At 49.4% G+C, this 25,716-nt stretch overlaps 1 protein-coding gene and 1 long non-coding RNA gene across 7 annotated transcripts in view; one reads left to right on the forward strand and one right to left on the reverse strand.

The window, feature by feature from the left end:
• The window catches only part of LOC116570036, a 54,539-nt gene extending 39,353 nt beyond the window's left edge, over positions 1 to 15,186 (reverse strand). The window contains exon 1 of the long non-coding RNA XR_004277261.1: positions 13,516 to 15,186. This is a non-coding gene — a long non-coding RNA (uncharacterized LOC116570036). The remainder of the gene's footprint in view (positions 1 to 13,515) is intronic.
• PTCH1 (patched 1) overlaps positions 7,950 to 25,716 on the forward strand; it is a 70,563-nt gene continuing 52,796 nt past the window's right edge. Inside the window, exons 1-2 of one of the 6 annotated variants that reach the window (XM_032306525.1) lie at positions 7,950 to 8,037; positions 18,028 to 18,220. In XM_032306525.1, coding sequence (XP_032162416.1) covers positions 8,035 to 8,037; positions 18,028 to 18,220 — 196 coding nt within the window. In that variant the 5' untranslated portion in view covers positions 7,950 to 8,034. The other 5 variants (XM_032306524.1, XM_032306523.1, XM_032306527.1 and 2 more) reach the window with 5 other exon arrangements.

Genomic DNA, 25,716 nt, shown 5'->3' on the forward strand with positions numbered 1-25,716 from the left:
CACATTTTCTTGATCCATTCATCCATTAATAAACATTTAGGTTGTTTCCACACTTTGGTTATTGTAAATAATGCTGTAATGAACATGGGAGTAGCACAGATATCTCTTCAAGACAGTAATTTCATTGCATATAAACCTACAAGTAGGATTTCTGGATTTCATCTTTAATTTTCTGAGGAAGCTCCATACTGTTTTCCAGAGTAGCTATACCAGTCTGCATTCCCACCAACAGTGCACGAGGGTTCTATTTTCTCCACATCCTCCCCAGCACTTGTTATGTCTTACCTTCTTTTTTTTTTTTTTAAGATTTTATTTATTTATTTGAAACAGAGAGATCACAAGTAGGCAGGCAAGGGGGGGTGGGGAGCAGGTCCCCCACTGAGCAGAGAGCCTGATGCGGGGCTCAATCCCAGGACCCTGAGATCATGACCTGAGCCAAAGGCAGAGGCTTAGCCCACTGAGCCACCCAGGCGCCCCATGCCTTACCTTCTTGATAACAGCCATCCTACCATGTATGAGGAAGATAGCTCACTGAGCTTTTGATTTCCATTTCAACAGGTATAAATTTTGCATGCTTAAAAAATGTTTTTAAATTTCTATCAACAACTCATACAAAGTTTTAAATCATGGCACCCCGAAAGAATTTCAAGATATCATCGGTTAAACATCTTGAAGAGACTATTATTCATATCTTACTCTGAGACTTTTCCTCAGAGTCATTTTAGGTATAAAAGCTGACAGAAAAAAAACTGGAAGGCAGTTCAGTTTTCTCAATCAAACACTTGAAAAGGTTTCATTTGGAAATTTTACACAAATTTCAGACCTAATATTTTCCCTATTTATTTATCTATTTTACTTATATTTGTTATAATTTTATAATAGAAAAAGAGGTAAAATTTCCAAATTCCCCACAGGTAATTGCTTTCAAATCCCCCCCAGGTTAGTCCATTGTGTTATACCAATATTATCATTCTTTCCATGTATATCATGTCATAAAAAGTTAGAAAGCACTGGAAACACCAGCAGAGGGGGTATCAAGAAATGATTGATGAGGCCAGATAGAATTATATGCCTGGGGACGTGGGGGGCACTGAACTGAGTGGACCACTCTGTGGAGGGCAGGCTGGTACCCTATTTCAAATCACGATGGCTAAACAGAAGTGTTCACCTGTATAAGCAAATAATGAGACTTGTTCCTGACCTAGATATTTCACCCAAGATGTTTGTAGGATTCGTTCTTGTTGCTATAAGGTAGCTAGGGCCCCCATTTATTTTCACTTTTTGGTAGAATTCCATTATATGAATTCTCCACAGTTTATCTTTGCTACTTTGCTGGACATTTTGTTTTTTATTTTTTTTTTTTAAGATTTTATTTATTTCTTTGAGAGAGAGAATGAGAGAGAGAGCATGAGAGGAGAGAGGTCAGCAGGAGAAGCAGACTCCCTGCTGAGCAGGGAGCCTGATATGTGGCTCGATCCCAGGACTCCAGGATCATGACTTGAGCCGAAGGCAGTTGTTTAACCAACTGAGCCACCCAAGCACCTGCTTTGATAGACATTTTAGTTGTGTCCAGTTCATACCATTACAAATGCTGATGCTGTAATGTTCTTGAATGCCCCTCAGGGGTGCCATCTTTCTCTTAGACATATAACCAGGAGTGGGATTCAAACTCCTAGGCAATGCCAAATTACTTTCCAAAAGCAATCTTCCAGCCCGAACTCCAACCAATGGTTCCCCAGAGTTCCCATTGTTTCAATCTTGTTCACACTTGCTATGGTCAGACTTTAAAATTTTGCCAACCTGATGGATATGTAATAGTGTTTCACGGTGTTTTTAAGGAAGGTGGTTTTTTTCATTCCCCATTCCTCAGTACCTAACAGAAGACTGCATGTCGTAGGAGCTCAAGAATCTTTTACCTGATGAATCAACAGCAATAATGCAATGTGACAAGTACCGTTAGAGAGGAGAATGTTAACATATTTGTAAATTAACCGTCTCTTAATTCTTCCAAGCTAGTTGCATATCAGGATCACCCAGGTAGCCCTTTATTTTCTCACTGACATTTTATTATGAAAAACTTCAAACATTCAGCAAAGTTGGAAAGATTTTACAGTCAATACCCAACCGGGATCCTACCAGTGGCATTTTACTACACGTGTTCTAAGGAGATTCTTTTGAAAAAATGTCAGTTCCCCAGGGCTGAGATTCTGATTCTATAGCTCTGGGATGGGAGCAAAGACTCTATTTTTGTTTCTTCATTTTTGTTTTTAAACTCCCCAGGTGATTCTGACGAGCAGCCAGCCTTGGAAACTATTGCCTGAAGGAACGCGCTGCAATAAATAAAGAAGACAGATTTATAATTAGTCTAGCAGGGCTCATTCTTTGCAGGGGGATTAAAGTTCTGCTGGTGCCTAAAGCCATTTTTAGACCATTTTCTTAGACCACCAGCATTCCTAGGAAATGTGTCACCCGTGTCAGATTTGTGGAGGTGTTCCTGGGAGGTGGCAGGTCAGGTCCTCCTAGCACCAGAAGCCAAGAAGCACCCAGGTCCTGTCCATCACACTCCTCCCACTAAATGTTGCAGGAACCTGTCCTTCAAGTCCTTGCCAGCTCCTTTCAACGTCTGGGTGTTTTTAGGGGGCTGTACTGTATACCGTGCCCTAATTCTTACCTTGAAGCTCTAATCCCTAGTACCCCAGAATGTGACTGTTGGCATTAAGGAGGCAATTAAATGAAAATGCAATCATATGGTGGGCCACAATCCAATATAACTGGGGTCTTTACCAGAAGAGGAAATGTGGGCACACACACACACAGAGGCAAGATCATGTAATGACACAAGAAGAGAGAGAGGGGCCCCAGAAGAAACCAACCCTGATAAGACATTGGTCTTAGACTTCTAGCCTCCAGGACTATGAGGAAATAAATTTGTTGTTGAAGTCCCTAGTCTATGGTACTTGGTTATGGCAACTCCAGCAAGCTAATCCAGGTATGGAGGGGAAGGCGTCACCCCTGGGGTCAGATGGCAGAGCAGGCAGAGCCGGGTCTACACTCCCCACTCCCACAAACACAAGCCTCTATCAAGGACTGGGCATAGTTGCAGGAGAAGGTGCCCCTGGCCCCAGGGCCCTCCCCATGGGGCTGCCGGGATCTCTCCAGGCCCGTGCTCCTCAGAGAGGTCTTCCTCACAGACACAAGGAGAGGAACTCTCTGTATATGTGAGGGTTCTTCAGAGTTACCAACAGTCCTGCTCGAGTGGCCGAGTAGCCCCCAGAAGACAGTATAGTGACAAGGCTCAAGGATGTTTCACCCTTCCCACCTCAAACTTTCCCCCTGAAATCTCACCCACATGGAGCCTTTGCTTCTCACACTCCTGTCACTTACAGCATGAACATGAATCCTGGCTCACCTCTCCGGAGTTTCCGTCAGGTAGCACAGGTAAGCGCGTTCCAGTTTGTGCCTCTTCCCACCCATCTCAATCAAGACAAATGAGGAATTCTGAGTGGCAAGAATGCCAGTTCTGTAAAACAGCATTTTGGGGCAGGCAGAGGCTGCTTTTTAACATTGACTCCATTGACTATGTTTGTTAGCCTTCCTAGGTACAATTAGAAGTTTGTGGTAAGTTTTCTGACCTGCTTGATTTTGATAAGCTGTTTGCTTCTCCTGGCCCTGACCCCATTCCGTCACTGTCACTGTCCAAGTCCCCATTGGCCTGCCTGGCCACACCTGCTTCCCACGGTTTACAACTCTTTGGCATTTCCTTCTTACCACATTCATCATGGGCAAGGCTTGTCCCCTGTGGACCTTCCACATAGGGGACTGTCATCAGAAGAAGTCCTATGTGGACATCAGTTGCCAAGAGTAAGCAACTTGCTTTAAGTTTCATTTTTTGAGGTATGGGTTCCACTGGTAGCTTTCTCTTCCTGTTTCTTCTTGTCCTGAGATTGCTGTCCTATCTCTGGACATGCCAGTGCCTCTGTGAGCCTCCCCATTCAGCAATGGGGTCCCTTGGAGCCTTCAGTTTCGACTTTCCAGATCTCACCCCACCCTTCTGTTCGCAAGCTGTTTGTTAAGATTTTTCCGTGCTGCAATCCTGCTTTACATCTTCACTTCAGACAGCTCTCCTTTGACTGTTTCAGTGTTTTAGCACTGCTATTCAGTTGCTCACCCGGCCTCCCAATTCCAACCAACCACCTTTAAATATTCCCTACCCCTCCAGTCTTCAAAGCCCTCATTCTCCAAGTTGGCTTGGCTGGGGGTATCTTCCTGACAGGAAGGAGGCAAGAGGTGAAGTTGGGTGATCATTTTAGAATTGGAATCCCAACACGGAGCAAACTGCTTTTTATGAGAGCTCCATCCGTCTGATCCAAGATCAAAGGATGGATGCACCCAAGATGAGTGTGTGCAACAGCGGTGGATGGCTTCTTAGATGTGGACAAATGTTTCCTCTGAACCCTCAGTTATCCATGTGAAGGGTTCTAGTTGCTGGAGGTTGCTCTGAGAGAGGGATTGAGTGAAAGTGTTTGGCAGGAGCCAGGGAAGAGGGGGACGCAGAATGAAAACTGTGTCCACATGCATGCGCGCCCGCTTCTGTGTGTACATGCGCAACAAGGGTAACAACTGTTTCTCAAATAGCAACAGATACTCACAAAGACGAGCAAAGCCAAGGGATGACCTTGCCCCGCCACAGACTTGGTTACACCCATGCGATTTGTTTCAGACCTGTTTCAAGAAGTCCCTCCTTTGTCCCCTCTTTTGATATGTCCCCAGTGGCTAATGCCCTGAAATCTCCAACTTCAGAATTATTCCTCGGGGTTTGGTTCCACAAGTCCAAGTTAACCTGCAAAAATGCTGCCTAGGTAGCCCTGGTCAGCCATTAACACCTTGATGTCAGTTGGCTTATCAGACTCAGAAGCTAGAGCTGAGCTCTGTCGTCTGGAAGCCTTGTCAGTCACTGACACCTCCACGCCAAGTGGGTTATCAGACTGAGCAGCGCCATAGCTGGTTTTGCAGGAAGGGATGGGGCACAAGCAACTTCAGAAGGGTAGAGGCAGCTGTTTAATGAGAAAGAGCCTGCCCTGGTGGGGAGTCTCAGAGAAATGCCAGAAGGTAACTACACATGGGGCTCTGGGCCGTGCAGAACATGTATCTCAGACTTGATGATTTAAGGTTTCTAACATCTAAGAGTAGATGGAAGAGAGGCACAGCACTGAGGTTATTTTCAAAAACTGATTTCAGAGGAAGGAAAAGGGCAGGTTGCTCTTGGGAGAAAGAATTTCCAGTGAGTTCCCCTCCTTACTGACCTTTTAGGTTCCAACACCAAAGCTGTTCTCCCTGATTCTTTACATCTCCACAGGCCAACTCCAACTACTTGCACTCAAAGCTGTCTTTGCTCCCAGTTTTAAAGCATTTGACTGAAATAGGACATAATATGAACACATTCCATCTTAACTAATGGATGCAAGACCACAAAATCTGGGGAGCTCTGTAATCTCCCTGTTCTGCACTATAAAGGGGGACAGGAAGCTCACAGGGCTTCAGGCCTCTATCCTGAACAGACCCCTTCCAAAGCCAAGTACTGATTTTGGGCTTGTAATTTTGAGTTTCTAAAGAAGCACATCACCCTCCTCCCCCAATCCCAAACTACATAAGCATCAGGCCCCACTAAACCTGGATCTATCTCTGATTATTAACCTTGGCAGGGTACTCAAGAAGCCTGTAGCCAAGCTTGCTTTCAGAGGGCAGAGGAAGGGGATATTGGGGTGGGGGGTGTCATTTTAATTAGGAAAAGCAAATTCCACGGGTCTGCTGGAATTTCTTTGCAAAATTAGCATACCTATCGACTTGATATTGTGGACCATTTAAATGTCTTTTGCTAAGCTGTTTCTCTTTTTTTCTTATCCCCCTTTCTCTTTCATAGTCTAGACTACTCTATTTGGAGAAGTATTTTTATCTTCCTCTTTCTCACCCCACCCAAGTTTATACCAAGGTATGAATAAAGTCTTTGATATGACACCAAAATGTAGCGTTTCTTTTTTTTTTTTTTAAGATTTCATTTATTTATTTGACAGACAGAGATCACAAGTAGGCAGAGAGAGGGGGAAGCGGGCTCTCTGAGCCCGATGCGGGGGCTCGATCCCAAGACCCTGAGATCATGACCTGAGCCAAAGGCAGAGGCTTAACCCACTGAGCCACCCAGGCGCCCCAAAATGTAGTATTTCTTAAAAGAAACGTTGGTGGGTTTGTTTTTCCAATTATTATGACTCTTAGAATCCATGCTCAGCTTGGATAAATGGGTAATATCCATTTAAGACCATTTTTTACTAAAGTCAATTGGTATGAAATGACTTTCTGGTCCAGCCTAATTCACAGGGCTGCCCAGCATTCCAATGCTTAATTACTTAATGCATCTCAAACATATGCCCTCTGGAAACTCAAATAACCTAATTAAAGAATGGTATATCATCTTTGGAGGGGAGGGAGACAAATTGTGACTCCTAGGTGTTGTGTGTGTGTGTGTGTGTGTGTTTAATAATACTGTCAGCCCAGAACGACATGAGGAAAGGCTGGCTTTACCTAAAAGACCAGCTAGTTAACTCTTAATATTTTCAATAAATTATCTCACCCTCCTCCCATCTGTAATTCATCTATATTCATAATGTGGACCATTTAAAATAGCACCTTGCAGCTGTGTGTGAAACACAAGTCTACCCTGCAGGGTAGAGCAGATGAAATGTTAAACACTGGCAGGGTCTTTCCAGAGTAGGGCTTTTCCATTTAGGGCAAGAGGCTGAGAGCCCTTCAGCACGGAGGCACTTCCGTCTAACCCCATCACCCAAGCTTTGCCTCGTTTGGGAAGGCAGCGTGGGTGGGAGCATTTGGGTGGCATACCCCAAAAACCACAGTCACTGGAAGGGAAAAAAAAGCAAATATCAATTAGTAATTCCTCAGCCAGCTACCAATCTTGGTTTCCAAGGGACTCCACCTTGGTCTCTTTAGAAGCAGCAGCTTCCCAGGGACCTCGGACAGAAAAGACGCGAATCCACATACATCTTGGTGCACTGAACGTTTCCCCAGGGAGGCTCTTGTTATCGGCCCGGCTTCCCTGGCTCCCTGCCTCCCTGTCAGCCTGTAGGCCTGTCAGCCAGAATGCTCCCAGCTTCTCAGGACTTCCGTGGGAATGTGAGCAGGAAAGGGCTTTGAGAATTGAGGACAGGCAAGGTGGTGGTGTTGGGCAGCGCTCTGGGCTCCCCGCATTTCCCGGAGCGCTGGGGATGCTGCAGTGAGCTTCCCTGCTCCCCTAGCAACCCCCGCCCCCGGGTTCGGGCGATCCGCTCAATGTTAGCAAAGAACGTGGGGCTGGGTGGGGGGGCAGCGGTGGGAGACCGCAAGGTGGGGAAGGCGAGGTGGTGAGCCGAGACCCCCCGCCCGGCGGCCCCCAGCAGACAGGACCGCGGGGGGCGGGGAGGGGGCGAGCGGGGCTCGCCGGAGCTCGCGCGGCTGGGCGCCTCCCAGGAAGGCGGGGAGGGGAGCGCCTGTTTACCCAGGAGGGCTGTGCTGATAGCACGTTCCTCGAGTTTACTTTGCTTTCCTTGAGTTTATTGTAAAGGGGTAAAGTTTTCGGATCTGTCACGTGACCCTGACAGGTCCTGCCTATGGCGCGGCAGACCACCCACGCCGAGGGCCATGGAACTGCTTAATAGAAACAGGCTTGTAATTGTGAGTCCGCGCTGCACTCCGCCGAAAGCCTCCGGCGGCCCAGTGCGCCGGGGTTTTTACACTTTCCGTTCCTTTTGTAAAGACGGAGGAGGAGGAGGAGAAGACGAAGACGAAGACGGAGAAAAAGACGACTACAGGGAAGACAAAGAGACCCGCAGCGACAAGGCTAGGGGGAGACGAGGGAAGACGGGGAGAAGACGGAGGAGCGGAGCACCAGGAGAGGGGGGCGAGGGCAAAAAAGGAATTGATGTGAAACCCAAGCCCAGCGTCCGCGCCATCGGCACCCGCGCTCCGGGCAGGGCTTGACGGCCGGCTATGGTGAGTGCAGCCGGCGCGGCCACCGCCGCCTCGCCCTTGCGCCGCGTGCGCCCCGGGGCCGCGGGGTTTACGGGGCCGGGCGCCCCGCGCGGCGGACGGAGGGTCGGCGGGAGGGGCGGGCGCGCCGGGGCCGCCGGGCTGGGTGGGCTGCGCCGCCGGGCCACGGGAGCGCCGGCCAGCGTCTCCGCACTCGCTCACTCGCCGCGGGCCCCCGCCCCCCGAGGCCGGCCCCGCGGGGCGGGGAGGGGGCCGACCGCGGCGGGCCGGGCCGGGGAACGGCTCCGGGGGGAGTTCTCACGGAGGGGGTCGCCTGGGATCCCATTTTCACGCTTGAAAGGGTCGCCACCTTGGCTTCCGCTCCTCAGCCTGCTGGTGGCTCCCGACTCGCCAGCGGAGGCAGAGCTGGGTCGGAAGGGCTGGTGCGGAGAGTGACAGCGCTGGGGGGAGGGCGGGGGCCGAGGGCGCGCGCGCACCGGAGCCAGCCCTCTCGTCTCGGTGGCGCTCGTGGAGACCTGCTGGAGGCCACGGGCGCACGCTCCCGCACCCGCACGCCTCAGGGCGACACCCGGGGCTAGCCGAGCAGCGCCTTAGAAACCCGGAGCGCACACATGCCCCCCCGCCCCCGCCCCCTCCGCCGTTGGTGGGAAAAAAGGCCGGGGTGCTTTTCTGAGTTCAGGAAGGGGCCACGGGTGAGAGAGAGGTACGTGTTGGCGGTTGCGCCCACGGCACACCAGGCCTTCTGGTGCCTGCCACCCATTAAAGAGGTCGGCGGCTAGCTGGTGCTGAGTGTGGCCTCAGGGGAGCCCTGAGGTGGGGCAGGCTGACTCAGACCCCTTTAGACCCGATGCCAACCCGGGGCCCACAGGACTTCCAGAGACTGTACCTCTGGGATGACATGCTATGCCTCCGGATATTTTAGTCCGTGTTAACAATGACGCCTAGTGTGTGGATGAGCAATCAGTCCAAAGTTTTCAGATCTCAGTTTCCAACACCTAAGAAGAACCATATGGATTGTTGCCTGTGGAAGACACCCAGAGAGACCTCTCTTTTCTAGACCTGGGAGAGAAGACTGTCTTCTTCATTTTTATCCCTCCTTCCTCCCTTGGGAGGGGAAATCTAAAAGAACCAGACATAAATAATAAAGACCCACAATGGGCGGCCCTAAATATTTAATAATTGTATAACTGAGGTCTTAAACTACAATAGTCCTTTTTCAGCATTCTTTGTGTTCAATTTTTTTTTTTCCTGCCAGTAGTTCAACATGCAATTAATTGCCTTCACAAAGAAAGACAATGCTTTTTGGTGTCATCCTTTGTTACTGTAACTTATTATTTCTGGGTGGTACCTCCGGATAAATCGTTGCCTCAGGTGCATTGTGCCCCCATGTTGTAAAACAAGGGGCTTTCAACTGCGAGTTTGTGTGTGCTCCAGCTGTCACCCAGCTTTCTTCCACAAGGGTGTAAAATACCTTTGGGTCCAAGATCTTTTATATTAAAATGTTGAATTAAGGTGGACACCAATAGGCCCATTCTCAATTTGGGGTATTAGCTTCATTTCGAACTCACTGTGAGAAGTGTATCTAGTTTCTGGTTATAATCTAGTCCTAATCTAACAAGCTATTTCAACAGGAGTTCACACCATTTGGATTTATTTCGTGGGGGGGGGGAAGACTTTTTATAAATTGTCTTCAACTTTCTACAGATAGAAAAACTGATGAAGCAATTCAATATGGATTAAAATATCTGTCTTCCCTGTTTTTATCCTCATTCCTCTCTTCTCTCCCTCTCTCTCACACACACACCTTTTATTTTCTCCCGCCTCTGCCACAGTGTATAAAGCCCTATTGAGACATGTAGGCGTGATGTGTAAACCGGATTAGCAGTATGAAAGAAAGACACACAATAAGCTGGAATTGTTTTACTTCCCTTTCATTTCTCATGCCTATATCTCTAATAAATTTGTTGCTCCAGCAGTGGGTCAAAGGGATCATGTTGCTCAGCTTCTTTTTCATGCAAGACCCAATGGCAGAGATCACTGAAATGAATGGTGTGCCTTCTGCCAAATGCAAAGCTTGATATAGATATATTAGATGGGGAGATAGAGATGAGGCAAGAGAGAGATGGAGAAAAAAAAATGTTCAGAGTCTGGGTCTTTCTAGACTACATCTCTATCCACTGGAGTAATGTGGCGAAGAAGATATTTGAGAACGGGGAAAATCAGTACAAGGATCAATGCTATGTTTTCTTTCAACTTCACTCTAGGCTCTAAACATTTTCTCTGTAGTTGGTGACCAAAAGCTTTGGCATCGCATAAAGTCTAATTCCCCTTTTCAAGCTAGTATTTGAACCTGGAGTAATAAATGTGGAGATTTCTGGGACCTTCTCAGGACATCTCTGCCCCATCCCAAGCTCACTGCAGGCTCAAAAAATGCCAATGCTCCTGAGTTTGTGCTGTAGACCCCTCATTTACTCCATTGTGGAATTGGGAGCAGCTTCCCATTAAAGGAGATCAGGGGTAATTAGCAGCATTATTTTGACAAGTTGGCTAGAGCTGTTCCCTTTCCTCCAGTCCTGGGGAGGAGGGAATAGGGGGAGGAAACAGAAGGTAGAAGGGAAAGGGGAGGGGAGTCATGCTCAGGGGTTTCTCATTCTGTGGCTGCTGAATCTTTTTTTCCCCCCCCTCCCCTGAAACCTTTTAGACTCATTTTCTACCATCACCTTTTAAGTAAATACAAAAGCTGCCAATGAGAAAATAATAAGGCATTCTTAGAGAGCCAAGAAAATGTGGTGGATGGTGGCATACTGCTGGAACTAAGTCTAGACTCCTTATCCAAAGTACCTGCTTTCAACCGCTCAGGCTCTGGCCCATCATTCACATCCTCTACCCTGGGCTCCCCACCCAGAAATAGACTATTACATCAAATCCCCAGTTCCTCTCCCCATCCCAGGCACACTCAACAGGCACACTGTGGGACTTAATGTAACATTTGCAATTCTTTGCATTTGTGGAAAAGAATATTAAACTCAGGCAAAATTATAACAATGCCCAAAGGTCAATTTACCAGAATACATTAACATGTTTATTCATTTCTACTTTGCAAAAAGTAGCTAAATTACACTAGATTTTAAAGATCCATTTAGCTGGATCTGAGAAACCAGTGAAAAGTTAAATCTCACAGTGGTTTCTCATTAGTCAACCTAGTCCAGCTCCCACAATTGCTTATCATTGGAATGTCCAAATACAAAGGGCAGATGTTTCATTTCAATGTTATCACTTGGATGATCGGATGTCATTTTTGAGATGTGTGTGGTGTGGCCACAGATATTTTAAGTATTGGAGCAGAGAAGGGGAAATATTTTTCATATTCATATTTTAAAAGTTTAAGGAAATCTGAAAACTACGGAGTCCTATGAAGTCTTAGAGTATGGTGGGAAGACCTAAGTGACAAGTGATGCATTGATATGATGCATTCCCCTCTACTTGGAAAGGGGAAACAGAACACTCAAGGGTTTCTCCAAAGAGGGCCAGCAACTCCTACTGGTTGAAAAGGCCCCAAGCTCTCACTTAATTTGGTAACTCTCAGGAGGGGAGACACGCTGCAGACAGGCCACTAAAGGGTCTGTCTTCCCAGCAGACACCTTCACAGACCTGGCTCCTCCAGCCAGCCTCATCCCAGGTCTGGAGCATTCTTATGGTTAGTTGAAGTTAACAAACCCGGTGTGGCGCAGCGGTCCCCTGCACAGGGCATGCATATTAAAGCCGGCAACGCTTACAAATGTAAATAAGGGCAGATTGATTAGGAACAACATTATCGCTGGGAATGTCGCACTCGCATGCATCAGCAATGAGGCAAATTGGGGGCAGCCTCAGCCCTGACCACCCAAGTCGAGCAGGCTTTTACACTGGCTCCTCTTCCCTTTCTTAAAACGTTACAGAAACAAGGCCAATTAGATCCTCAAAGTAATTCATCTCTGTGTATGAAAAAAGCAGACCACAGGGGAAGCGGCGGGTGGGGGTGGGGAGATTAAGATAGCGCTTGTTAGAGCCCAGGCTGGGGACTGCGTTCTGGAACCTATTCGTAGAATTTACAGGCCGGGACTATTGTCTGAGATGCTGAAAAGTTAACCTATCAAACAGCGGGTGAGGAGGCTGAGGGCGCTGAGAACCCGGGAGATCAATGTTCAAAACGTTTAGGAATTAAGTCAAACTAAGGGAAATGAGCCCGAGTGGAAAAGGCTTTGCCACTGAAATGGTGCACACGTAGCAGCAGTCAGCACAAGAGGATATGCAGCTGCGCGCAGAGAGTAATAAGGAACCACGATGAGTACACAGCCTATAATTTCATTTTAGAATTCCATAATCCAAGCAGCTAACTGAAATTGCTGTATAAAAGACTGGGAGGCACAACTAATGTTTTGGTCTAAAATGCTGCAAAGGAATTTGAAGAGACAAACGTAGCAACCTATGACTAACATGATTACCTTGCTATATACAGCACGATGTAAATACAAACAGACTGACACGTAAAACTAGGGGTACAACCCCCAACTCTCTAAAAAATAATTTCCAGCGGCAAGCATGTAATAGTTTGACTTGAAACGTCTGCAGAACCACTCAGTAAGAAAAGTTGGAATAAATCTCCTTTCCTACTTTATGTTCTTTAGCAAACATAACAAAAATCAGGATATCGCTTCAAGATTAAACTCGCTACGTGTCGAGCCCCATCCTCCTGCGATGTTATTTATTTATGTGCCATTTTAATTGCATGGTGCTTGCCTTCGCTTCTGGATTTTAACAGCCCTCCCAGAGCGGCGCACACAATCACGTGCTCCTCCGGAGTTCTGAGTTTTGAATTTCCGCGCTGGCCCGGTACTCCGGTCCTCCTCTTGATCTCTTAAACATCCTCAGACACTTATGCTGTCTTTGTCTCTATCGTACGGGACACCCTTCCCCGCCCGGGGTACCGCACACGTTCCGCTGGTTTGGAATTCAGGAGACAGGGCCTCCCACGAAACCAGGAGGGAGAAAAAGCTAGAAGGAAGGTGGTGAGGCTGGAGAGAGAGGAAGGAGAAAGGGGTGAAAGAGGAAGGAAAAAGGGGAGAGGGAAAGAAGGAGGGAGGGGGAACCGCCAAAGAGGAAGGAGGAGGGCGGGGAGGGCTGCCGACCAGCCCCCCGAGAGAGCCGCGTGGGCTGCCCCGGTGGCCTGCGCGCCCCGCTGCAGTCCCCTCCAGGCCGGGACCGCGGACACCCGGCCGCTGAAGGGGAAGGGACCCGTGCGCTCGGCCATTGGCCGGCCGCGGGGAGGCCGCGCGGACATTGGGCAACGTAAGGGGGCCGGACCGCCTTCAGGAATGTACTACGGCGCGTCCGGCACGTCTGTCCGCGCTGGCGGGGCGCGAGCCTCGTCTGGGCTCCCGGGAGGCCGCGCTGGAGACTTGGAGTCCGCCCAGCGCGAACGAAGCGCACCGACTTCCCTACCTGCTCCGCCTGAGCCGCGCGGGGAGTCCCGGAGCTCGGGTGCGCGCGCCGGCGGACGCACGCGCGCGCGCTCAGGCCGGCCGGCCGCCCAGCGCGCGCAGCCCCGGCCCGGCCCTGGGTCACGTGGTCGCGTGGGCTCCGCCTTCTCCCCCCCGCTCCTCCCCCTTTCCCTCCATCTGGGTTTCTTTCTTTCCTTTCCTTTCTTTCTTCTTTTTTTTCAATGAACACACACCGTGTGCATCTTAAAGCCACACTGCCCCATTTCACGGCTGCAGTCGGCTTCTAGCTTCGCGGGTCTCCCTCTGCAGTTCAACCACGTTTTGAAAAAAGAAAGGGAAAAATAGTAAAATGAAGCAGAATCGAGAGTTTGTGGGTCTGGTCCCTATCTCAGGGAGGATTTCATAATTTGCAAACAAGAAAAACAAATTACGCTCTTCAAAAATTACATTTTTAAATAAAAAGCGTAACTATGTAGGTAGTTTAATTTGTCTCTGGCCGCAGGATCCACTTCAGAGGGTCGCGTGTTTTCTTCCCCAACGGGAAGCGAATCCCCGGGATGTCTCGGTGACACTGGCCGCAGTGTACTGACAAGTCCTCGCAATCAGCGCACAATTTGTTTCGAATGAATCCAACATCAAAGCCTTTATTCTCCCCAACGTCACGCTATTATTAAATATAACAGGATGCGTACCAGTTTGGGGGGGAGCGTTTAAAACGGACTTTAAATAATTTAAACAAGGACATACGGGTAAGAAAAGGGGGAGTCCAAACGAACCCCGAATAGTCAGGGAAACTTTTTTCTCTTTCTCAATGGAAAAATTCCGTTGCTCCTGGTTGTTAAAAGGATTCTGTTGTTTCTCTTTTACATATGTCACATTAAAGATTCAAATAAAAACGCCTCTGCCTCCACAAGATTGCTTTGGTGTCTGGATTCCACATTTTTAAAAAACTGACTCCTTCAAACGGGGACTGTGCTGCTTTGGGTTTTGGGGTGGGGTGGGGGGAGGATTTTAAGAAAGGGTGGCTTTTCCCAACGTCCTTACTCTCCTCTTTAACTTTCCATTTTGTTTATCTTAATGCGAGGCGTTGTTCCCTGCGAGAGCCTAAGTCTTCTCTTTAGTTAGAAAAGAAAAGAGAGGAGAAAAAAAAAAAAAATCTGGCACACACTGCCGCCCTATCCACCACCCTGTCATTATTGGTGCAGGCCTGGGAATTCAAGCCGGACCTCCCAGTATTTGCTGCAGCTTGAGGCCAAGGTGCCTCTGAAAGGGTTTTCTTTGAGGAATTTCAGAAATTGTTTAAGCGCTTAAAAAAATATTACATTTCCCCCCGTGTCTATCGCGAGGCAAATGCTCGTGGGTGTATGTGTGTGTGTGAGTGTGTGTGCGCGCGCAAAAGGCGTCTTACAAAAAGAAGACACTGTTGAAAAGAAAAAGAATAAGAAAGAAAAGGGAGGGGGGAGCATTCCTTAATGGAAGTATTGCATGCGAGAAGGTTGGCGCTCTCGGAGGCTCCCCCCGAAGCCGGGGATGCACACACTGGGGTTGCCTACCTGGGTGGTCTCTCTACTTTGGTGAGCTGTTGCTAAGCAGCTAATAATAGTCATGTTTGCTGAGTAATTTCTGCCCTCCGCGAGCCAATCGCGTCGCAGAAACCCAAGCCATCTGACAGCCCCGGGGGCGGGAGCTCCAGCCTTTTTCTCTTTCGCTCGGTCTCTCCCCCTCCACCCCCACCCCTCCTCCTCCTCTTTCTCCAAATGGAGAGAGTTCTTTTTTTTCTTCTTCCATCTCATCTATTGAATCAAGGAGCTGCTGCGGCCGCTGCCCGCTGCACACACACAGAGCGGAGTCCCCAAGTCCCGGGAGCGAGTGAGGCGCGCTGCACTGGGGCAGAATGGTCCAGCGGGTCGGCGAGGAGCACAAGAAAGCAGAGTCCGGGACCGAACAGCCACCGCGAACCCAGCAGCCAGAGCCCGAGCAGCCCGAGCAGCAGCTTCAGGAGCCGCCACCGCCAGCAGCAGCCGCCGCGAGAGGAGCGGCGGCGGCGGCTGCCCCGGCCCGGCAGCGCTGAGACCCACTGGGCACCCACGGACCCCGCGGCGGTGGCTCTGCGCTTACCCTCCGCGGCCGCTCGAGCGACCCGGGAGGCGCCGAGGGAGCCGGCGAGGCCGGCGGGAGCGGCGGGGATTTGCTGGCGCTTTCTGCAGTGAAGGGGTCGCGGCGCGGGGCGGGGGGCGGGTAGGGGGAGTTGGGGATCTCGAGGAGCGCCGCGCTAGCGTCCGAAGGACAGGCTGGCTCCGCGCGCCGGCTCTCGCCCTCCCGAGAACTGGATGTGGGCAGCGGCGGCCGCAGAGACCTCGGGACCCCCGCGCAATGTGGCAATGGAAGGCGCAGGGTCTGACTCCCCGGCAGCAGCTGCGGCCGCAGCGGCAGCAGCGCCCGCCGTGTGAGCAGCAGCAGCATCGGCAGCAGCAGCAACAGCAGCAGGTCTGTCAACCGGAGCCCCAGCCCGAACTGCCGGCGGCCAGCAGCGTCCTCGCCATCCGAGCGCCCGGGCGCGCCGGGAGCCCGCAGCGGCGGCAGCAGTGCGCCGGGCCGCCCGGGAAGCCTCGGTTCCCGCGGCGGCGGCGGCGGCGGCGGCGGCGGCAACATGGCCTCGGCTGGTAACGCCGCCGAGCCCCAGGACCGCGGCGGCGGCGGCAGCTGCAGCGGGGCCCCGGGTCGGCCGGCTGGCGGAGGGAGGCGCAGACGGACCGGGGGGCTGCGCCGCAACGCCGCGCTGGACCGGGACTATCTGCACCGGCCCAGCTACTGCGACGCCGCCTTCGCTCTGGAGCAGATTTCCAAGGTGCATTTCAGACTCTTCTCCTCTCCTCCCACTCTTCCCTCCTCTTCCTCTTTGGGATCACCCCCGCCACACACATACACACACACACACGCACGCGCGCACGCACGCACGCTAGCACTCACACACACTTCTCCAGGAAAAGAGGCAGACAAGTGGGGATTGAAAAATTCAAACCCTCCCTCCGGTCCTCGGAGGAAAGGGCTGTCTGAGGTCCGCAGGGGGTGGAGGGTGTGTGTGTGTGTGTGTGTGTGTGTGTGTGTGTGTACGTACGCGTGTGTACGCGCCCTCCCCGGCATGCCTTTTCCGGAGCACTGGAAAGCGGTCCACAGTGGACCACCTCGAGGGCGGCCACAGCGCGGCACTGCCCAGTGCCCTCAACCCGAGACCCCTGCTCCCGCGCCCCTGCCCCTATTTGCAACCTAAACCCCTGTAATGCTGCCACATTTCTTAACATCTTGGAGGGGGAGGCGTAGTGGAGGGAGGCGGAGAGAGGAGGGGGGGAGGGAGCCGAAATAAAGGTGGTTTCCTTTTTTGGCAGCGGGTTTTGCTTTTGTTGAGCATGAAATCTCGGCCCCCTTAAAAATTATCCTTGGAAGAGGGCATCTCCCGTCTGCCTTTTTAGTTTTTGAGCCACCTCTTCTCAGAGCCTGGGGGGAAAGGGAAAGTTGTAAACAAATTGCCACCTTAAATCCGCGGTGCCGGTCTTGCCAAGCGGCCGGGTTCATTGTGTTTACGAGGCTCGCTGAAATGTGTGGAATCCGGGGAAGGCGAGCACCCAGACGGGGGCCCGCCGGGGCAGCGGCCAGCGCCGGGGAAACGCCGCCGCCGGGAGCAGCCACAGCCCAGCCAGGACCCCCGCCTGCGCCGGCCTGGGCCCTTCCCCTGTGCACTTGGCTACTTTTTACGTTTAACCAGATGGGAAGGGAGAGGAGGGAAAGATCCATGTGGCCGCCCTCTTCCGATCACAAATATTGTCGTAAGTTACAGATGGCTGCCCCACTTCCTAATTCAGCTCACACAGCGTCTCCCAACGCTTTGGAAATGCGTCGCGAGTGAGCTCCGGCGGCCGCGCTCACCACGTGGATCCCCACTTACTACCACGCCGGGCGGGGGTCAAGGTCGGGAAGCCCGCAATACATTTTTCACAGAGCGAGCTCGTTCCCCCAGCCCCCTTCCCTGCGGGGGCACCCGGAGAGGGGTGAGGGATGGCCCTCGACTTGCGGGGAAGCGACCCGTGGTTTGCTGGTTCTTAAATGGTGGGCTCCAACGCAGACATTCCGCAGCCCCTCCCTTCCCAGCTCCCGTGTGAAGATTGCCTCTGTTGAGTGACTTCTCTCCTGTTTGCCTTGGCTTCCCCTTCCCTCTGTTCTTGCAGCCCTTCTCCCCAGCGCCCCCAAGACACCTTCGGGGAGGCTACGCGGGTCGTGCGTGGGGGCGCCCCTGCTGTCGCCAAGGTGCAGCTCCCACGCTGCATCCAGACTTTGATTTACGGCCAGGCCTCCCCACGCCGCTCGCGTTACCCCGGGCCAGCCTGGGATCCAGGCCCAAGGGCACCCCCACCTCCCCACGGCTGTCGCGGATCAGCGGGCGGGTGCGCGCAAGCGGGCGTGGGCGCGCGGGCCGCGACTCCCCAGCGCTCACTCCTCCCTTCTGCTTCATCCTCAGGGGAAAGCTACTGGCCGGAAAGCGCCGCTGTGGCTGAGAGCGAAGTTTCAGAGACTCTTGTTTAAACTGGGTTGTTACATTCAAAAAAACTGCGGCAAGTTCTTGGTTGTGGGCCTCCTCATATTTGGGGCCTTCGCTGTGGGATTAAAGGCAGCTAATCTCGAAACCAACGTGGAGGAGCTGTGGGTGGAAGGTAAGAGACCCAGCGCCCGCCGCGGCGCCCTCTCGTCCCCCCAGCCCGGGCCCCTTTCCCTTCCTCCTTCCAACTGATAAAGATATTTGCCAGCATACACCTAGAGCCTTTCTGTGGCGAGCGAGAACCCCCTGCCCGCACCAGGGGGAATTGTTTATTGTTTGGGCGCCTGGCCGGGAGCCAGGCCCGCCCGACAAAGGCCGCGCTGTAATCTACTCGGGGCGCTGCGCTTTGCTAGGTGTTGTGGGAGAGAGTGGCGAGGGCGGGCCGGCGGGGGCGCGGGGCCCCTCCGCGGGCCGGACCACTCCGCGCGCCCGGGGGTCCCCGGGGCCTGCCGCCGCCGCCGCTCGCCTCTGCTGCGCCCGAGACGCTGCTGGGGGAAGGCCTTTCGGCTCCCGGCGCTCGTCCTCGGCGTCCTTCCCTCCCCCACCCCCACCCACCGCGTCCAAAGAGAAAGAAGCGGGGGGGTGCAGAGAGAGGCCACCCCTCCGGCTGGAAGGAGTGTGCGCGCCCCCGGCGGCCGCGGCCGCCGCGCCGGGGAGGGCGGGGGGCGGGCGCAGCGCGGGCCTGCGGAGGCGGCGGCGTGTGTGGTCCTGTTTTTGGACAGCTTTCAACTCTGGGGGAAAAAAACATTTGTCTCAAGGTACAAAAAAAAAAGTGGGGGTGGGGAGGAAAGGAATTGAAAAAAAAAACAGCAAAGCATAGACTGGAACGCATGTTTGCAAAGTAGATTAATGTTTCCTCGAGGGTGGGGGCTTTATAAATGGAATGATTTCGGGGCAGGGCTGCGTTTTGCAGGCTGAAAGAAGAAATGTGTTTTCAGAACTCGGGTTTGGAGGGAGGGGCCACACAGGAGCTCTCCAAGGGGCTCTGCCAGTCTTTTATCCAGCATTCTTCAATTTGGGGGTTCTTGAAGCCCTTTTTTTTTTTTTTTTTTTTAAACAGTTGTAAAATTTAAAATAGATCCCCCTCGCCCATCGCGAAGGAAACATTTTACATTCTTTTGGTGATATGGGTTTTTTGGTTTTTGGTTGTTTTTTGTTTTGTTTTGTTTTGTTTTGTTTTTTATTCTTTTTCTGGAAAGTAACAGTCTTGCTATTTGGAAATATTTTAACCCCTACATACTGCTTTTGGATATCTCTTACAATGAGATGGGAAGGAAGGATTGAGGTAATTATGTAGACATTTCAAACTAGAGAATCTGGAGCATTCCTAGTGAGAGCTACTTAACACAAAATTTGGAAGCCTAAGAGTTTTATGTGTGATGACGTCAGTGATCCCTTTCAGAATGCTGTTGGAAAACTAACCTTGGAGAATATTTTGTTAAGTTTACCTTATTTGTGAAAATTCAGCTCTCAGCATATGGTGGAGTCTTTAATTGAGAAGTGACAATTAAAATAATAGTCCAAATAATTAAGACCAGAAAACACCCTTGCCTTAAGTAGGTTGGTAATTAATACAAACTATTCCTTGGATTGAATCCGTGGGTTAATTTACCTCAGTTGAGCACTTCTGTGTCTTTGGTAGATAAGAGTTTTATTGAGCACCTATGATACATTAGCACCAAGTTTACTGAGTACCTATCATTCCCTAGCACTGTGCTAGGTACTGTAAGGGTCGCTGAAGTCTGTGAGACACTCCTTGTGCACAAAAGCTCGCAATTAGAAATACTGTAGTTCAGTGGGCTTGCAGTAAACTTGAGCTCGCCGTTGAAGTGGGCCATGAAAGTCAAATGGGAAAAAAAGCTTCCATGGAAGTGGTGAGGTAAATTAGGATGACCTGGAGAGAGAGAAGGAGGGAGGGATGTCTGGGCAGGAGCTGGGATAGGGAGTCCAACAGGCCCCAGCTGAGTGGAGGCTCCTGGTGTGGTGGGAATAGGATGCTATGACGCAGGTGTGCCCAGGACAATAGCGCTGTAGTTGGGAAATGATGTGATTGGCTAGACTGCGGGGAGCCACTGTAGATTCTAGGGGAGAGCAAGGGATGAGCTGAGGGACTTCCCAGCTCTGTTCACTTTACACCACTCAGACCAGCACATTTGTTAGTATCAGTGGTGATGACAGAAGATAATTTTTTGCTGTTTTGAGCAAGATTTTTTCAGTAGACCCAAGTGTAAAGAGAAATAATGTGATTTATTTTCTTAGCATTGTATATTTCTTGAAGCAACTGTGTTTCTGCATGAGACAATTCGTTTCAAGTCCTGGAAGGACGTGGCAGTCTCACCTGGGCTCTAGTTTAGTGAGAGAGTGTGAAGGAGTGACACCTCAGACAGGTGTCATTTTGCCAACTTTGGGCCTCAGTTATTTTTTTCCCATTTCTGTTTTGGTAATTTCAGCGTGGCTCATGGATTCTTTAACCAAATGTTATTTAACTAAATGTTATTTACTTAATACTATTACTTGCTGCTCAACTATCATTTGCACATGCCTTACAACTCAATAAAGTAGTTATCTATTATTACACTTACTTTTTTATTTTATATTTTTAATTTTATTTTATTTTCAGTGTTCCAAGATTCATTGTTTATGTACCACACCCAGTGCTTCATGCAATCCAGGCCCTCCTTAATACCCACCACCAGGCTCACCCATCCTAAAACCCTCCGTTTGTTTCTCAGAGTCCACAGTCTCTCATGGTTCATCTCCTCCTCCGATTTCCCCCAAATCACTTTTCCTTTCCTTATTTTTATGACATAATAGTATATGTGATGTGGTTACCTGTAATAACTGATTCATTATTCAATTTTACAAAAATGTCCACTTTGCCTTCTAATGACTGACATCTACTTGGTCTCTTGATTTGTCATTCATTCATTCATATTCATTCACTGGGTGCTGGACTCTTCCCATGTAGAAGAAGCAATAGTTTCATAAATACAAGTAAACTCAACCAGGGTTTCACATGAGGCCATCATACCATTTTATAATTTTTTTAAACGATTTTATTTATTTGACAGAGAGAAAGAAATCACAAGGAGGCAGACAGGCAGGCAGAGAGAGAGAAGGAAGTAGGCCCCCCCGCTAAGCAGAGAGCCCGGTACAGGATCGAGCCCTGTATTGATCCCAGGACTCTGGGATCATGACCGGAGCAGAAGGCAGAGGCTTTAACCCACTGAGCCACCAAGGCGCCCCTCCCCCCATTTTAAAATTTTAACTTGAATTCAAAGAAGAGGTAACAAGTGAAGAGTTCTTGTTTATGATGTGTAGTGAGGTTAGTGCTCATATCAACAGTAGGTAGTGTAAGCATTTTTTTCAGGAGTTGGAATTTCCTTCTCTGAGTAGCAACTTGGAATGCAGGTTAATTGTGCTTTAATCTCTGATAAATTCTTCATCACTATCAGCAAAGAAGCTTGTTAGATGTTTCTTTCTTAAGGGAGACTATAAATGTTCTGAGCATAAACAAGGGTGCTTGCTACACTAAAGAAACCAAATGTATAGAGGTTGCCTATTTCTCTAGGTAAAAAGGAACAGACTGAGAAACCATAGGAAATTTTAAGGAGAGAGGAATGCTGAGGGACAGTTTGGGAAAATGTTTACTTACCCTGTGGTTTGTTTTTTTTTTTTCCTTTTAAAGACATGCCACACACACTACATAGATAAATAGATAAAGGCAACTGGAAATGTGTGTATCTATGTATCTCTACACAAATACATGTATCTTGAACGGTGTGGGGCGTTTGGGGTGCCGACCTGTGCACAGTTGAAAATCCATGTGTATCTTTTGACTCTCCAAAACCCTAACTACTAATAGTCTATGTTGACTGGAAGCCTCACTGATAACATAAGTAGTCAGTTAACACATATTTTGTATGTTACGTGTATCAAATGCTGTATTCTTAGAATAGAGTTAGTTGAAGAAAAGAAAACATTATCGCAAAAATTGAGGAGGAAGAAAAAATATATTTACAGTACTATACTGTATTTATTGAAGAAAATCTGCATATAAGTGGACCTGCACATTTCCAACCTGTGTTGTTCAACTGTGTTTATTTGTGTATCCATGTAGACTTACTACATATGTCCTTGTATTTGCCAAAATAAATGTCTTTTTAGTATACCCAGCAAATTAAAGGGGTCCACTTGATAGGCTGTATCATTGATTGGACTTTCAGCTTCGACATGCTGGAGAAATGTGGCTTTATAAAGGCAGTTTGAATACATTGGGCACATTGTGCAGACCAATATAAGCTAGAGGAAGGAAGATTCTCTTATATTTTTTTATCACATTGGTGATAAGAATTCTTTGACTCTGTTGTCAAAACGTTCATACAATGATGGCTGCGTTCACTGCAACAGCAACCGGTTTCTTTTAAGAAACTCAATATACATTGGGTACTAGCTCAGGTCTGAGGGTTATAGTATTTGCAAGTAAAATATATCAAATGTAGCTCACTTGTGACTAGAGTCATGAGGTTCAGGAAAAGAGTTTGTGGAATGATGTACAGGACATCTGCAGTTACTGAAACACATGCCAGTGGCGGCAAGGTCAGGGAGAGACTAATTGTTCCTTAAATACAAAAATACCCCTTCAGCTCACGCTCTCTGTCTGCTCTGTGCCAGGCACTGCACACAGTTCCAGAGAGGTGTTGGTAAAAGGCCACAGTCTGTGCTCTCAGACTTCCACCCAGCAGGGGGCACACAGACCGGATTCAGGATGGCAGGAACACCTTCTAGGACAGCCTAGACAGGGAGGGACTGAGCCAGGCACCAGGGGTTGGAGAGTTGAGGGTGCTGGGGCATTCCAGGAGCAAGGCTCAGTGGACTGGGCTGTGGCCTCCAGGAGAACTCCCAAATACTTGCCTCTGGTTGGAACTTCAGGTCACGGGTGGGGACCCCAGAGGCCTGGAAGGCCAAGCCGCATGGCAGGAAGGTCACTGGTGTGTGCAGGCTATTTGGGTGAGTGGCTGCTAGCTCTCCCTCTTAGCCCTTCTTTGCCTGTTTCATTCTCTGTACTGGCGTATCTGGCCTCTAGGGCCCTCCCTGCTACTGGCATGCTTCACCTGGATTTCACCCTTCTGGGCACAGAATGGAAATAACTTGGTAATCTTGCCCTTTCTTGGTTGGCTTTTTCTTTTTGCTTAACACATTTATCCTCCTGTCCCGTTTAATATCTACCCCCACCCTCCAGCCCTGTCTCAGACACAAGTTCATTGTGACAGCTCTTCAGTGACAGAATGTTCATTTATCTCTTTGAGCATTTTTTTCCCCTCAAGCTTTGCCCAGCCCCTGGCTTCTTTTACTGCAAAGGGTAGTAATAGCCTTGAAATGAATCTATATTGCCTTATGTTTGGTTATTAACATCTCTGGAGGGCAAGCAAGAGAAGAGGACACAAGTTTTGACTTTCTTTTTTTTTTTTATAAGATTTTATTTATTTATTTGACAGACAGAGATCACAAGTAGGCAGAAAGGCTGGCAGAGAGAGAGGGGAAGAAGCAGGTTCCCTGCTGAGCAGAGAGCCCGATGCCCGATTGGATCCCAGGACCCTGGAATCATGACCTGAGCTGAAGGCAGAGGCTTTAACCCACTGAGCCACCCAGGCGCCCCTTGACTTTGGTTTTTTTTTTTTGTTTTTTTTTTTAAGAAAAAATTTTAAAATGTTTTTAATGCCTGTTTGATGTTTATAAGTGTTCTCAAGTTTGTTCCTTGCTAGTATGATGCCTTCAGCGTTCTTGAACTCAGGCAGTTGTAGGAATACATGACCTTCACTATCCTTTCTTTCCGTTTAGAGCAAGTTTTCTAACTATGGACATTTTGCTGGATAATTCTGTTATGGGGGTTGCCCTATGCCTCTTAGGATGTTTAGCAGCAACCTTGAACTCTACCTACTAGATGCCAGTAGCAACTTCCCAGTTGTGACAACCAAAGATTTTTCTAGTCATTGCCAAATTGAGGGGGGAGAGAACGTACAAAGTCACTCCAATTGAGAAGCCCTGGTTTCGATAATAGACTCCAATTGGAAGACCCATGCTGTGCAGAGGGAAGACTTTTATTATGATGGAGTTGTGACAGCAAAGGCACTGCCATAAGTGCAAAAGAATTTTCTTTAAGGTAATGCCCCCTCCCCACCTCTATATTTACTGGCCTAGGTAACTAATGGTAACTAATTTTTTCTATTCTAATAATTTAAGTTTGTTTTCTTAGAATTACATTAAGTGTCCAATTTAAAAAAAAGACAACAAAATCCAGCATGACAAGTTGACAGAGAGATAGAAGGGCAAGCCATGGAAGAAAGAAAAAGCTGTATATTCGAATATTTTCTTCCTTTGGGTAATTTAATTTTGAAGGCAGACCTCGTTGCATTTCAAGAACAGTAAGGTGAAGGTTTAGTATGAACGTGACTTTATAAAAAACAGGAAAAGACACCACTGGACTTAGTTCACATTGAAACAAGAGCTCCGTTTGGAAGCCTGTGCCGTGCATTAGCTCTTCCGTGGTCTAGGTCTCCTCCAGATGCTCCCGTCACAAACCTCCCCCCCACCCCCACCCCGTGCCCTTCGGCAGCAGAGCCAAAGGCACACGGTAAGGGGCTGAGGTCTTGAGCCTGTATGGGCCCAGTGGGTTCTAACTTTACCTCCCCTTTTCAAAATTATCCCCCAGTTTCTGCTCTCTGGGGCTGTTCGTTTGGGGGCATTTCACAAGGGATAGAAAGACCTGCTGAAATGCAGCTCCTTTCTTCTCCTTGGTCCCCTGTGCACTTTGAAAAATTAAGATGTTTATCAGGTCAGATTGCAATAGTGGGTGCCCACATGCAGGTGCAAGGAGTTGTGGTTTTGGAGAAAAATGACTGAAAAATCAACACCCAACAATAATTGCTTGAAAATACCAAATAGCCTCAGGTGCCTTCTTCCCAGGGCACCTGACCCTCCGAATCTCCTGTGTCTCTTTACTGCCCACCATCCTTGACCCGCCGAAGGAGTGTCGAAGCGAGGTTGGGCGACGGGCTGTATCAGATACATGGACTGCTGCTTGGAGGCTCCAGAAGATGACAGCTTCCAGATGTACGAGCCACCGGATCCATTTGTTTGGATTATGCACCACAGCTGATGGCGAGATTAACGCTGGCTGGACAAGCTATGGGAGATTTGTCTGGTTTCCACAATGCTGTGTTTATATTTCATTGGGATTTCTCCTTCAAAGCTGACCTCCCCGTGACCCCCAGAGCTCTGTCCACTCAGGCCAAGCTGTAACTTGTCTGCCCCTCTTCTCCTGATGTGTATGTGTGTGTGTGTATGGGGGTGGAGGGGTGGTGGTGGTCACAATTGTGCAGCGGAAGGGGCTGCTTTCATGGTTTACCATTCGCCCTTCCCCCCACCCCAGCTTCATGCCAGCTGTCTGCCCAGTTTTAGACCCAGAAGAGTGGTCTATTTTGTGGGGGTGGGAGGTAGGGAAGATGGAGGGGGCTTGATTTTGAAGGTCTTTTTACCTTTGAAAACAATTACGGAAATATTTGAAAGCATTATACAGGAGACCAGAGGCTGTTTTGCAGAAGTATAGTA

This window comes from Mustela erminea, chromosome 12 (genome assembly GCF_009829155.1).
Source record: "Mustela erminea isolate mMusErm1 chromosome 12, mMusErm1.Pri, whole genome shotgun sequence".
Taxonomy (NCBI): domain Eukaryota; kingdom Metazoa; phylum Chordata; class Mammalia; order Carnivora; family Mustelidae; genus Mustela; species Mustela erminea.